Below are 14,623 nucleotides of genomic sequence, written 5' to 3' on the forward strand. Positions count from 1 at the left end.
CGGACAGAATTTCGACTTACACCCTTACAACATTTGCTAACATACCCTTATTATTAGAATTAAAATTAAAATTAAAATATAAATTATAAATATAAATATTACGTATAGATATAGAGAGGATGGATATATGATATTTTTAAAAATGATCAAACTGCGTTGCCTTTTATAGGGATTTGAGTCCAGGGAATCTCCGCGACTCGCGGCACTTTTCCTCTTCAAACTCCGCGAGTCGCGGAGTTTGATTTTACAGCTCACTCCATTTTGGCTCCTTTTCTTGCCGACGGATTTTTGTATAAATATAATATATATATATAATTTATATAATTAATTATATATTATATTATATTTATATACATAGTTAACTTGTAATTTTTAGTCCATTGCGTCGAGCGTTGAGAGTTGACTCTGGTCCCGGTCCCGGATTTTTGAACGTCCTTGCGTACAATTTAATATCTTGTACTTTGCGATTTGAATCTTGTACTCTTGTAATTTCGAGACGTTTCTTATCAATAATTGGAACCACTTTGATTGTATTTTGTACTTTTGAGCTTTTTGGACCTTTGCGTCTTCAATTCGTCGAATCGGTCTTTTGTCTTCACCTTTTATTATTTAAACGAATATCACTTGTAAATAGAACAATTGCAACTAAAAGCTTGTCTTTCTTGAGGAATAATGCTATGAAATATATGTTCGTTTTTAGCATTATCAAGAGCTAAGGAAATTATGCGTTATAGCTATGGAGGTTATGGGTATGGTTCGGGGGTATAGCTCGTGAGGTCAAACTAGTGTTTATCATCTCCGTTGCGTCTATGTACTTTTCTGCAATATTGAATCACAATATTGATACGTAAGCAATTATATTTTATATTTTATATATTAATAGTGTATCCATGTCTAGTGCTCGAGTATATATGTTTATACATGCTTGTATACTAAATTTTGTCGTTAGATAGTTTATGATGAATCATGAATTAAATACATGTGTTATTGATAAAAGGTATATGATATGCATGTCTTTGGAAAGCTGTCGAAAAATTAACAACTTTTCATTTAGAAATCGTGTGTTTTCAAGGAACGGATTAAAAGTTATGGTCAACTGAATTATGATTAACATTAATCGAAATTGCTTTTGAATCTGCAATTGATATTTAAACAACTTGTTTATGAGATTGATAAATTGGATTTTCAAATATTATTAATCAAGTAAATGAATTTCTATATAAGGCACGTCTCGTCTTGTTGAACAATTGGCAAAGTTTACTGTCTTATCATGTTTTAAAGCTTTATAAACACTATAATCTGATTTTACAAGTATTGGAAAACTATATGAAATAATAAAACATGTTTGATTGCCATGATAATTCAAATATAATATAGCTCCCGAAATAAATAAAATTTTGAGTTTGATAAACTATAATTTCATTCAATTATCAAGACTTATACTATGTTAATAAACATGTATAGATTTAATGATCATATTGGGTCAGTTTGACTTTTGAGATGACTTTTGTTAACTTTTGCGTGTCGATCTCGAGAATTATGATTGTGATACACTATGACCCGACCTAGCTTGTTAGACATGTATTGACCAACATATGTTCTCTAGGTTGAGATCTACGGTTATTTTGCATTCAGAGTTTTGGTCACATTTCGGTGAATGACCTTATGTGCTGCTAAGGTGAGTTTCATTTGCTCCCTTTTTAAATGCTTTTGCAATATATATTTTTGGGCTGAGAATACATGCACTTTATTTTAAACACAATGGATACAAGTACATACTAAATTCTACAATGAGTTTGAACCGAAAATCCCTTAGCTTTGGTAACTAGTAACTGCCAGTCATAAGAACTGGTGGATGCGAGTAGTAGTATATGGATCCATAGGGCTTGATATCCCCGTCCGAGCTAGAGCACTAGCCTTTTAACGGACGTATGCTATTTGAGAAGCGTACACGTTGGTTTGCTGTATTATTAAGATGAATATACAAAGGGTATAAATTATATATACGTTAAGTTTAGTTACCAGGGTGCTCAATTTCGTAGAATATTTTGATAAACGTTTCTGGATGAAACAATTGATAACTTGTGATTCACCTTTATATACAGATTATGCGCAACATTAAAACTATGAACTCACCAACCTTTGTGTTGACACTTTTAAGCATGTTTATTCTCAGGTTTCTAGAAGTCTTCCGCTATTTGCTTATACGTTATACAAGCTATGTGCATGGAGTCATACATACCTTATTCGAGAAAACTTTGCATTCACAAAATCATCACTATGTATCTTATTTAACTGTATTGTCAACGAATGTATTGTTAGAAACTATTATATATGATGATTGTCTATACGTAGAAATCATCAGACGTCGAAAACCTTGGATTTATATATATTTATTTATGGTGTACCTTTTCAAAAGAATGCAATGTTTACAAAACGTATCATATAAAGGTCAAAACCTCACTATGAAATCAATGAATGATGTATTCGTCCAAAGGGATTTGGACGGGTCATCACAGTTGGCATCAGAGCTTGAGGTCATAGGGAACCAGAATTTGCATTAGTGTGTTTAACTGGTAATTGTTAGGATGCATTAGTGAGTCTGGACTATGACCGTATCTGTTTTTACTGAGTTTTACTTATCATTTCTTGTCGGAAATTACCTGCTTATCATTCCTAAGTCTAGACACGTCTTACCGCATTTACTGCATAGAGAGTGTATCGACAAAATTCATATCTTAGCATATCTGTTACTGTAAACTTTTCCTGACATCTTTCGAAAATTTCTCCGTAATTTACGGAATTTTAGTATTATATATACATATGTAAATTATGTATTGAAGAATATCAAATCTAAGTCCTATAATCTATTTCACATCAAAAATCATTTCCCTGATTACATAAAATGGATCCTGTATCTAGTTCAAATTCCTTAAACTCCGACAGCTATTCTGATATGGATATTCACCTGAACTCCGAATATAGTGTAACCGGAATGGATCAACCAATTAGCCATCACCTATTATGGATGAATTGGGGATGGGTTCGTAGCCTACTTAGTCATTGGAGACAAGAAGAAGGTGATCCCTTCCATCCACCACATTGCCCTCTTGGCGAAGAACCTGAAGCACTTACCAGCGAACCTGTTCGTAATACCATTTTCTCTCTCATCTCCAGAGTATTTCGTCATGAATATATACTGTCTCAAATTTTGGATCTCATTCATCCGCTCGTCCGAATCAACAATCATCCCGGTGTAATAGAAGAAGTTAACGAGCTTCGCGCTCGGGTAGTGGCTTTGAAGAATATGGTGAAAAGATTACAAGCACCAGCAGCATCACCGGCATCAACAGTACCACCGACAACAACACCAACAGTACCATTACCACCACCAACAACATCTGCACCGCAAGCCTCAACATCACAATCTGTACCTCGAACATCAACGTCATACGCACCATAGATACCAAGGAATACCAACAACAACAAACGATGAAGTATTGATTCATAACTTCATCGAAGAAATATTCTGCAGAGAATATGTAGTTTCTAAAAGTTTTAGAGATTACTAATTCTAATTGTAAACCAGATGAGTGAGCGAATAGAATTGATGAAATAAAACCCTGATCTGAATGGTGCACGATTTACAAGCTAGATCTGTTTCACCAGCACCGTCAGTACTGTCAGCAACATCAGCATCAGCAGCATATACAACGTCACAAGCTCCGCCAGATCCATAATCACCGCAAACATCATCACTAATCAACAACGCGTATATTGTATCAACGAGTTATGAAGTATTAACTCATTCCCTCTGAAGAAATTATATGTATATTTTATATATATATATATATGAATTTTGAGATCAAAATAAATCTTTTTGTACTAAGCTATTATGTGTGAATCTTAACTAGTAGGTACTACTCGGTTAATTCATATTACTAATATGCTATGATGTACATCCTTCGTTAACGACTTAACCATCGTTAACTACAATCTCTGTTTCAACTCAATGAATTCCATTTCATAATAAACTTAGTGTATTAATCAACTACATGTTTGATTTTACATTTTCATTTTCGATGTACTTAAAACTTTCTAGAAAACATCATTCGTACCTTGCGAAGTTAGCAAGAGTTCCATAAGCACCAACATGATTCACTAAGGAAATATCAATAAAACTGAATAACGAGGTATTGATTACATTAGTGAAATACTCCGTGAAGATTATTAAATCTTTAATGTTTTAGAGATTATTCATTTATAATCCAGCCGAAAATCAAATGAGCTTAATATGATGTTAACTCATTAAATCTGTATTACATCTGAAGAAAATATACATACATATATTTTCATAAAGACTGTAATAAAATTTTCTGGTACAAAATATTACTTGTGAAACTTTTAACGGGTAGGTAATACCCGAAAGATATATAAATTCACAATTAATATGTTACATTCTTCGATTCTGATTCAGGAAATCATCAACTATACTCACTACTTTCACAACGATATACATTCTTTCATAGAAATCAAAACAACCATTCGCATCCAAATTTGATTACATATTCTGATTTTGAAAAATCAGAATCCAAGCCCAGATTTAACAGAAAACATCACTCTTAGATTCTTACATCTTTCAAATGCCATACTTTAAATTCAAAACTGTACTAGAACATCATATGTATACATATAACATTCATCTCTTAGAATTATGAGCTTTCATTATGAAAATCTGAAAAGCAACCAGTCTACAAATCAATACTCTGAATGTTGAAAAAGCTGATGAAGCAGCAAAAACTGTAAACAACCTTAACAGTAAAAAGTTGATGATAAAGAATAGTGTGCCGGCAAAGCTCAGAAAAAGAGAAAGTTTGGAACTGGAAAACGGATTGAGCAAAGTATGAAGGAGGCTGTGGATAAATCACAAAGACGAAACCTGCCTTCAAAGAATCCAAATGATTCAGTATCTGCTAAAGTCATTAACGAATATCTTGCTCCTGACTCTAAACCTTTATGGACAAATCTTCTTTATCATCTTTCGATATTAGAAATTTTAAGATATCATCGTATCTTTCATTATAAATATCCTCCATATTTCTGGAGATAATTCCATAATCATTCTTATCAGAAATCAATTTTCTCCTTGCGATATCTGTGTTACATCATAAAAGAAACTATTTTAGTTTCTAAATTCTCTAACTTTCGAGTTTGAAATATGCATATTTTGAAAGTGGTGTTGGGAGCTGAAGCATGAGTTAGTATAATATAATGACACTTGATCAACGTGATTATATTACAATAAGTCATGTTGAATTTCTAAATGGAACGTGATGATTCACAGATCATAACGTTATCATGTGCCATGTTACACGACTCTTGTATTATACTTAAGCTCTAAACATATCAAGAAAATATTTTTCTTGATGATTCGGCCTTTTCTGAGGTATTCTGGTAATTTGACAAATTAAGACCGTGCCATTACTATTTCCTTCTTAGAACATTAACTATGTTCATTCCGAAATTCATATCTGCGAATTATGGACCATTACATGCGGTGCTTAATGGATAGAAGAGAAAACAGAGCATGAAGCTCTGAAATAGAAATGGGGGTATAAATCGCAGCAAATAGGAGAGAGCATTAACTGTGGATGTCGATGATTATAGGAGACAGAAGCAGGGACTCTGAAAAATAAGGAAAGATATAAAGCCCGACGACAACACATAAATTACAAACCGTGTATATCAATATTTATTGCAACATAAAGACACGGGAGATTTAAAAACACTACAACCCCAAGAGCGAAGTAGAAGAAAACAGATTCCTCCGGTGGAAGTTGGAAAAGGAGAATGATTGTTGCGGTAGTAAGGATAAGGACAAGGATCAGAACTGGATTAAGCATTTTCACAATCTTTTGAATTTGAGAATTAAGTATAGGAGTGGTAAAAGTAATGGAACGGAAGAAGTTAATTTATAGTGAAATATCAGACAAGAGCAATTGAGACAGATCATCGCATTTAACCAAAGAGGATTCTAATTTCCTTATTCGCCGAAGAATCAAATCTTTTAGATTTAGAAGATTTTCTTTAAATCCCTTGAATTCCGGAATTCAACCAAGACAACGTCAAAAGTTAAGACAAAACTTTAGTTCTCATTTCATTCCTTTTAGGATAGCTTCACTCGTACTCTTTAATTAATCGAATCATTTTATCTGTATTACTCAATAATGATAAAACTCTATATACCAACTCATATTCATCATAAAAACATTTTTATGATTAGCCATGACGACCACGATCAAATTTCGGGACGAAATTTCTTTAACGGGTAGGTAATGTGACGACCCAAAAATTTCTGAACAAATTTAAACTTTATCTTTATATCATTAGATAAATATTTCAAACATATATATTACGTACAAATTTACAATTCTAAATATATATATATATATATATATATATATATATATATATATATATATATATATATATATATATATATATATATATATATATATATATATATATATATATATATATTTTAACTTAGTCATAAAACGTCCTGATTTAAAATAATATATTTTGATAAACAACGAGCCACTGATTTATAGAAGCAAATGACCACAACGCTCAATTTTATAAGTTACATTTTTTATAAGATAATTTATTGATGAGTAAGTCAAATTATTAATAAGGGTATACGTCGCGTAACGTAAAAGGCTAGTTTTCTAAACGTACGAAAGTGTGTTCGAAAAACCGAAAGTGGTACATGAGTCGAGTAACAACGTACGAGTCATTTGAACAAAAAGTACATTTTTACTACGCACGTAAATATAATATAATATTTAATTAATTCTAAAGATTAAATATATTATATATTAAATATTAATATATATGTGTATTCATGGTGTCGGCAACATATATAATTCAATCATGAGCTGGATATATGGCTCATGCAATCGCATGAGGCCACCCTCATATTCTCATGCGATTGCATGAGAGGTAGTTGGGAGCAAACCTCTATAAATGGAACGATTTTGGCACTCTGGTTCATTCACTTCACATACACCGTAAATATTTAATTATTTATATTATTATTATTATTAAGATTAATATTATTATTAATCTTATGGTTAGGAGTATTATTATTAGTATTATACATAAAATACTACGACGAGGTTATGAGCGAGTTATTTCAAAACGGGTTTTATGAACGGGATAGAGCTAAGGAAATTATGGGTTATAGCTATGGAGGTTATGGGTATGGTTCGGGGGTATAGCTCGTGAGGTCAAACTAGTGTTTATCATCTCCGTTGCGTCTACGTACTTTTCTGCAATATTGAATCACAATATTGATACGTAAGCATTTATATTTTATCTTTTATATATTAATAGTGTATCCATGTCTAGTGCTCGAGTATATATGTTTATACATGCTTGTATACTAAATTTTGTCGTTAGATAGTTTATGATGAATCATGAATTAAATACATGTGTTATTGATAAAAGGTATATGATATGCATGTCTTTGGAAAGCTGTCGAAAAATTAATAACTTTTCATTTAGAAATCGTGTGTTTTCAAGGAACGGATTAAAAGTTATGGTCAACTGAATTATGATTAACATTAATCGGAATTGCTTTTGAATCTGCAATTGATATTTAAACAACTTGTTTATGAGATTGATAAATTGGATTTTCAAATATTATTAATCAAGTAAATGAATTTCTATATAAGGCACGTCTCGTCTTGTTGAACAATTGACAAAGTTTACTGTCTTATCATGTTTTAAAGCTTTATAAACACTATAATCTGATTTTACAAGTATTGGAAAACTATATGAAATAATAAAACATGTTTGATTGCCATGATAATTCAAATATAATATAGCTCCCGAAATAAATAAAATTTTGAGTTTGATAAACTATAATTTCGTTCAATTATCAAGACTTATACTATGTTAATAAACATGTATAGATTTAAAGATCATATTGGGTCAGTTTGACTTTTGAGATGACTTTTGTTAACTTTTACGTGTCGGTCTCGAGAATTAGGATTGTGATACACTATGACCCGACCTAGCTTGTTAGACATGTATTGACCAACATATGTTCTCTAGGTTGAGATCTACGGTTATTTTGCATTCCGAGTTTCGGTCACATTTCGGTGAATGACCTTATGTGCTGTTAAGGTGAGTTTCATTTGCTCCCTTTTTAAATGCTTTTGCAATATATATTTTTGGGCTGAGAATACATGCACTTTATTTTAAACACAATGGATACAAGTACATACTAAATTCTACAATGAGTTTGAACCGAAAATCCCTTAACTTTGGTAACTAGTAACTGCCAGTTATAAGAACTGGTGGACGCGAGTAGTAGTATATGGATCCATAGGGCTTGATATCCCCGTCCGAGCTAGAGCACTAGTCTTTTAACGGACGTATGCTATTTGAGAATCGTACACGTTGGTTTGCGTGTATTATTAAGATGAATATACAAAGGGTATAAATTATATATACGTTAAGTTTAGTTACCAGGGTGCTCAATTTCGTAGAATATTTTGATAAACGTTTCTGGATGAAACAATTGATAACTTGTGATTCACCTTTATATACAGATTATGCGCAACATTAAAACTATGAACTCACCAACCTTTGTGTTGACACTTTTAAGCATGTTTATTCTCAGGTTTCTAGAAGTCTTCCGCTGTTTGCTTATACGTTATACAAGCTATGTGCATGGAGTCATACATACCTTATTCGAGAAAACTTTGCATTCACAAAATCATCACCATGTATCTTATTTAATTGTATTGTTAGAAACTATTATATATGATGATTGTCTATACGTAGAAATCATCAGACGTCGAAAACCTTGGATTTATATATATTTATTTATGGTGTACCTTTTCAAAAGAATGCAATGTTTACAAAACGTATCATATAGAGGTCAAAACCTCACTATGAAATCAATGAATGATGTATTCGTCCAAAGGGATTTGGACGGGTCATCACACAAACCGCCTACAGCTATTTGCCCACGAATAAATCTCGAGAAAACACGATTTCAAAAAAAAGTGTGACTAAAGCGGAGCTATGGATCAAAATATACGACCATTTAAAGTTCAGGTGCAACTCACACACACCACTCACCGTGCTCGTGTTTGTTGCGTGTTGCGAAGAAACTATGATGCCTCAATAATTATCTCGGGAACACGCAACACAGAGGTCATCGCACGCCGTGTGTGATGCGTGAATGGTCATTTTTGTAATTACGATTTTGTTAGAATATACAGTTAAAAACTCTTCGGAAATAAGGGTATTTTGACCAATTTTCCTTTTTGTCTGATAAGTTTTTCAATTGTGTTATATGGGTTTGTCCCAAAAACAAAATCAGTACATACAACATGGACATTTTTAAAAGGGAAATTGTACAAAATATCTCAATTCTCTAAATTGTTTAACAATATCTTGTTTAACAATATCTCCTAAAAAATCGTAAGTGTAAAGATGCTCTCGCACGCGCATCGTATTGGTGCGTGTTATCGAGATATTCACTGAGACAACCTCTTATCTTCGCAACTTACACAAAAAACGAGAAACGCGCACCATTCGTGGTACGCCAGAACTTTGAATAGTAGTATCTTTTGATTCCTTGCTCCGATTTAGTCACCGTTTTTTTAATCGTGTATTTTCTCGAGGTCTAGACGTTGGAATGTTGCTGAAGTGACACAAATAATTTTGGATTTAGACATGATATTTCGATTTATGTACGTCAAACGTATAAAATGTTTGATTTGCGAAATGTGTTGTTGTTCAAACTGATTGAGGGCTTCGTGCAGTTTTAGTCAACACCAATGATAAATTTAACAATTTACTAATTAGAATATTCTATAGCAAGTTATGACCGGTCAAAGTATGTTTAAAAGTCAAAGTCAACAAAAACGTCAAAACTGAATATCTTCGAGGCCGAATTTTGAAAAATCTTGGGAAAATTCACCTACGACTGTTTGCCAACTGATAGATCTCGAAAAAAAATAAAGATTAAAAAAACGACGACTAAATTGGAGCAATGAATCAAAAGATACGATCATTCAAAGTTCTGGTGCAACTCACACCACGCACCACACACCGCACACGTGTGTAGTGCGAGTTGCAAGGATAATTGGTTGTCTCGGTGAATATCTCGGTAACACGCACCAAACACCACGCACGGTGCGTGGTGCGAGGGCATATTTTAATTACGATATTTGACGGCATGTTGTGAAACACTAGAAAATAGGAGCATTTTGACCAATTTCCCTTTTACAACACTTTTGAACATTTTGACCAATTTTTCCTTTTAAAACACTTACATAAGTTTTATTATAGGAAAATGAGAGCATTTTGACCTATTTCACTTTTTAAACCTCACTCAGTTCATTACTATGTGTACTGCATTGTTGGGACCGGAGATCTACGAGTGTATCGTCTTTAAAATAACAAAGGTATTGTACTCGAGCTAACATTTATGTAACCGTAAATACTTGCTTGATCAATAACTAAACCTCTGAAACTGATTCTTGGGTCTTTAGTCTCACAGAAATCAGTTCATAACTATGCGTACTGCATTCTCATATACTGTAAATGCATTAACTATTTATTATAGAAGCTCATTGAGTGCTTATAGTGTATGTTTTTATCAACAGTTATAATGACGAAAAAAAAAGCAAGTCAAACAGCAAAAGCCATGATCAAAGTAAAAGATTATATTGTTTTGTTATTAAATTATTAAAGGAAAGATAGTACAAGCATCTTGAATCTTTAACAAGAAAGTTCTTATCTTTATGATTTTGGTTACTTTGACCCAAAGGTTCCACACTCCAAGTTTGCACATTTTAGGCAACATTGAACCCACATTAAAATTCCTTTGAACCCATCGAAAAACCGAAATTTAAGTCACATAAGCAACATATAAATCATGAGGGTTTCCAAGTATGGGATACCACGGAAGTATTTTTTAACTCTTATATACGCGGCCTATCCAAAACAGTCTATGACCCGTTTCCCAAACCTTCCCTAACCACCCCAAGATTTGAACTTGGGGCCTCTCGTAAGTAGTTTAGGGCCCCAAACACTGGCTACCTATCTTGGGATGGTTATAAGAACATATAATGACAAATATAATTAAAAACCAAAACACACACACAAGGCTCCCAAACTGCAGCATATCACAGTTCCAGTTTTAGCAATTTCCCAAAACAGAACATAGAATAAACTGCACTAAAATAAAACAACATGCTTTCACTTAATTTCTAATATAATAACTAGTTTTTAAAATTCACAAAATCATATAACTTTCAATCAGCATCTTACATCCATCCAAATTACTAATATAACTAATCTGAGAGTAAAAAGGATTTACTGTTTTAGTACTAATTGTACACTCCAATGACTAAGTTAGAAGTTGGGTGAAGGTTATGATAATACATCAAGCACTACACATATGCGTCCACACACGCTACATGGTCCATGAAACATAACTACGAACTACGGACTATGCACGGTCTAACATTTAAAGTTTCTCTAAATAGAACTTATATTATTTTTTTTATTCTTTGAAAAAGAAAACATATGCTTGATTTTATAGTCAGGACCTCAGGATGTATAAGAATCTGGTAGCCATGGTCAACTGATTAATGGATTTTGTTATACTGCAGAGTATGATTTATTTAATCAGGAATAGATATGTTACACCATATAAAACTTGCATCACCATATAAAATACTATTACTAATAAATTTAGCAAGAACATATTACTAATGGACTACTAATCATTCCAAGAAAAGTACACAGAAACAAGATGAAAAACAACAACATTTTTCATGTACCTTGCAATCTTCCCATTCGGGGTAATTCCATATCAACTGAAGATGGATTACGCATTTGATTATTATCAGAAGTTGCAAATTTTCGTTTCTTAGACCATAACCAGATCTTAGAAACCGAAAAACTGTCTGTTTTAGCACCAATATTAATCTTTTTCCCTTCAATATCTTCTTCAAATCTTTGAACTCTTTCATCATCTTTTAAAAAGTTTGCATCTTGCAAATCTCTCCGATTACTCAGCGGGACCCGGAGGTTCGTGTCACCAACCACGTACGCGTACGAACCCATCGAATAACATCTTCGTGCATCCAAATTACTACTACTTGTTTCACCTCCATTATCATTTTCACCTTCACTTAATTTTCTAAACTTACCAAGTCTGACAGCAAAAACCCCCTTTTCGGGTACAGTTTGTTCAGGCTCAACTGTTTTTAAACGGGCCGAGATCCCATTTTCATTTGTTTCCATCGGGTCATCAAAATCAAATATAGGGTTATCCATCGAAAACCCGGGATCAAAAAGGGCGTTTCTACAAAGAGGGCAAGTTGAATTCGACAAAAGCCATGTATCTATACAATTGATGTGAAAAGCATGGCTACAGGTTGGGAGTAATCTCAATTTATCATTCTCTGAGAATTCACACAAACAAACAGCACAATCGAACGGTTCACTAGCGCCCACTACTTCTTTATACATGAAAACAGGTAAAGCATCGATAAACGTTTGATCTAAACCAGAATCATGTAAGTGAAAAAGCTGTTGAAGTTGTCTTTGAAGTGCATCAGATGGTGAACCATCTGGAAATCGATTTGATCGAGGAGAACTCGATGAAGAACTGTGTTTTGTCATGAATCTAACAAGTAAGTGTAGTAATCCAGATATGAAAAACAAGACTGCTAAGATGACTATAATGAACAGAACTGCAGGGCTTATTTTAGCACCTGAAGATGAAGAAGGTGTTGATGTTTTTTGAAAAGTAACACTATATGGTGGTGAATATGATGATGATGATAATGATGATGATGATGGGGGAGATGGCATGACATGATTACCATCTACTTTATAGATTTGATATTTCATCCAAGAAACTTTAACATTTCTATGCTTAGAAAACAGACTTTCCTCTATAAACCCCATCATTGAACAGATCTTTTTGTATCCAACTCTAATTAAAATCAAGTAATCAACCCTTATATTCAATAAAAACAAAACCCCAATTCATTACTTTTATTAAAAGAATCATACCCAGAAGCTAAAATCCAAAAATTTCAAAGCTTTACCTATAAATTCAGCTAATTTCACAAGATTAATATAATGGGTCATGTTGGATTTAGCTAAAAGACGATTCTAAACACAAACAACCGATTCTTGTTCAATAATAGTATACATACTGACAAAAAACAAATTAAATTTCAATATTTTGTAAAAATATCACCTACCTTGAACCTTGAGGAAGCCCACTTTCTAGTTCCAGTGGAGGGAATGAAACCCTAAAATAGTCTCAAAAACAAGAATAAAGAGTAAAATATAATCAAAATCAGAAAACCCTATTTGAAGTTATGCAATAAAAAAGGAATCAAGAATATAGGGAAATGAGTAGTGAAAGAGATGTGTATGTGTGAGTGAACCTTAAAGGGTGGCAAATGTAATTGAAATTGTTTTGTTATTTGCTAGTTACCAAAGTTGAGAGAACAAGATGACACGCGCTATAGTGGGGAGCGTGTGGGAATCAAGTAATTGAGTAAACTACAAGATGACTCGTTTGATTTTGGGAAGTGGTGTGAAATTTTGGCTAAAAAAAATAGAGCCAATTTTGTGTAATTTGGAACCATGTTAAATATTTGATGGGCACTTGATAGTTTGGTGAATGATGCCATTGTTGTTAATGAATTGTCATTGTTGTGATAAGTACCTAACTTATGATGACTTTGGCGTATCAAGGTTATTGACGAGCCTAAAATAAAAAATGCTAACGAAAATCCTAGTTAAGGTGCATAAAAAGTTTGTACAATTCAAACTTTATCATATTAAAGTCAAACGTTAACGCCATATACAAGTTATTTATGCATCTTAACGACATCTCTTAGGGCTGTCGTTAGCAAATTTCAAATAAAAAATAAATAACCACCAAGTATTTGGCTGAGTGTAATCAAGGAGTGAATCGAAGTACGTGACCCAAGTTCGATTCTAACCCAAAGGGTTTTACTTCCCTCAAAATACGCGGCCCGCATTCGAGTTAAACAGGTTTTCCCTGGACAGATGTTATAGGATGAAAAGGTGGTGGATCCTCCACATAGTGGCGACCCGTAATTGACTCTAACGGTCTTAAAAAAAAAAAAAAAATTAAATAACCTAAACTTCTTTAGAGAAATTTAGGAATAATAAATAAATTGTTGGGGACCCGTATTAGGCATTTGCCTATATGTTCAGGTTTGGCATATATCAGGGTTATTGTGGGCTACTTGTAGGTATCACGAATTATCTAGGATTTTTATTAAATTGCATTAAACATGAATTAATGTAGAACAGAAATAACAACTACATATCAATTCTGGCCCAAATGGTTCATCTAGTTTATTAGCAATTTTAAGTGTGAATATAATAGTACAGAAAACCAAACCCGATTTGTAAAATATCGAACTGAACCAAAAACTAGCTTCTCAATAAAGTTAGGACTCGGGACAGGACTGAACGTAGCGACTCGAAGCTGCGCTAGCGAATTTGACTAGCCAGCGGTTTGATTCTTTAATTTATA

General features: G+C 33.0%; 1 protein-coding gene across 1 annotated transcript; it reads right to left on the bottom strand.

Moving 5' to 3' along the window:
- Nucleotides 1-11,738: 11,738 nt before the first annotated feature.
- LOC139866468 (RING-H2 finger protein ATL46) lies at nt 11,739-13,614 on the bottom strand. Its single transcript, XM_071854703.1, has one exon. It carries the CDS (start codon nt 13,006-13,008, stop codon nt 11,863-11,865), a length of 1,146 nt encoding a protein of 381 aa, XP_071710804.1. The 5' UTR covers nt 13,009-13,614; the 3' UTR covers nt 11,739-11,862.
- Between the last annotated feature and the right edge of the window lie 1,009 nt (nt 13,615-14,623).

The sequence above is a fragment of the Rutidosis leptorrhynchoides genome, chromosome 9 (assembly GCF_046630445.1).
Source record: "Rutidosis leptorrhynchoides isolate AG116_Rl617_1_P2 chromosome 9, CSIRO_AGI_Rlap_v1, whole genome shotgun sequence".
In the NCBI taxonomy this organism is placed as follows: Eukaryota; Viridiplantae; Streptophyta; class Magnoliopsida; order Asterales; family Asteraceae; genus Rutidosis; species Rutidosis leptorrhynchoides.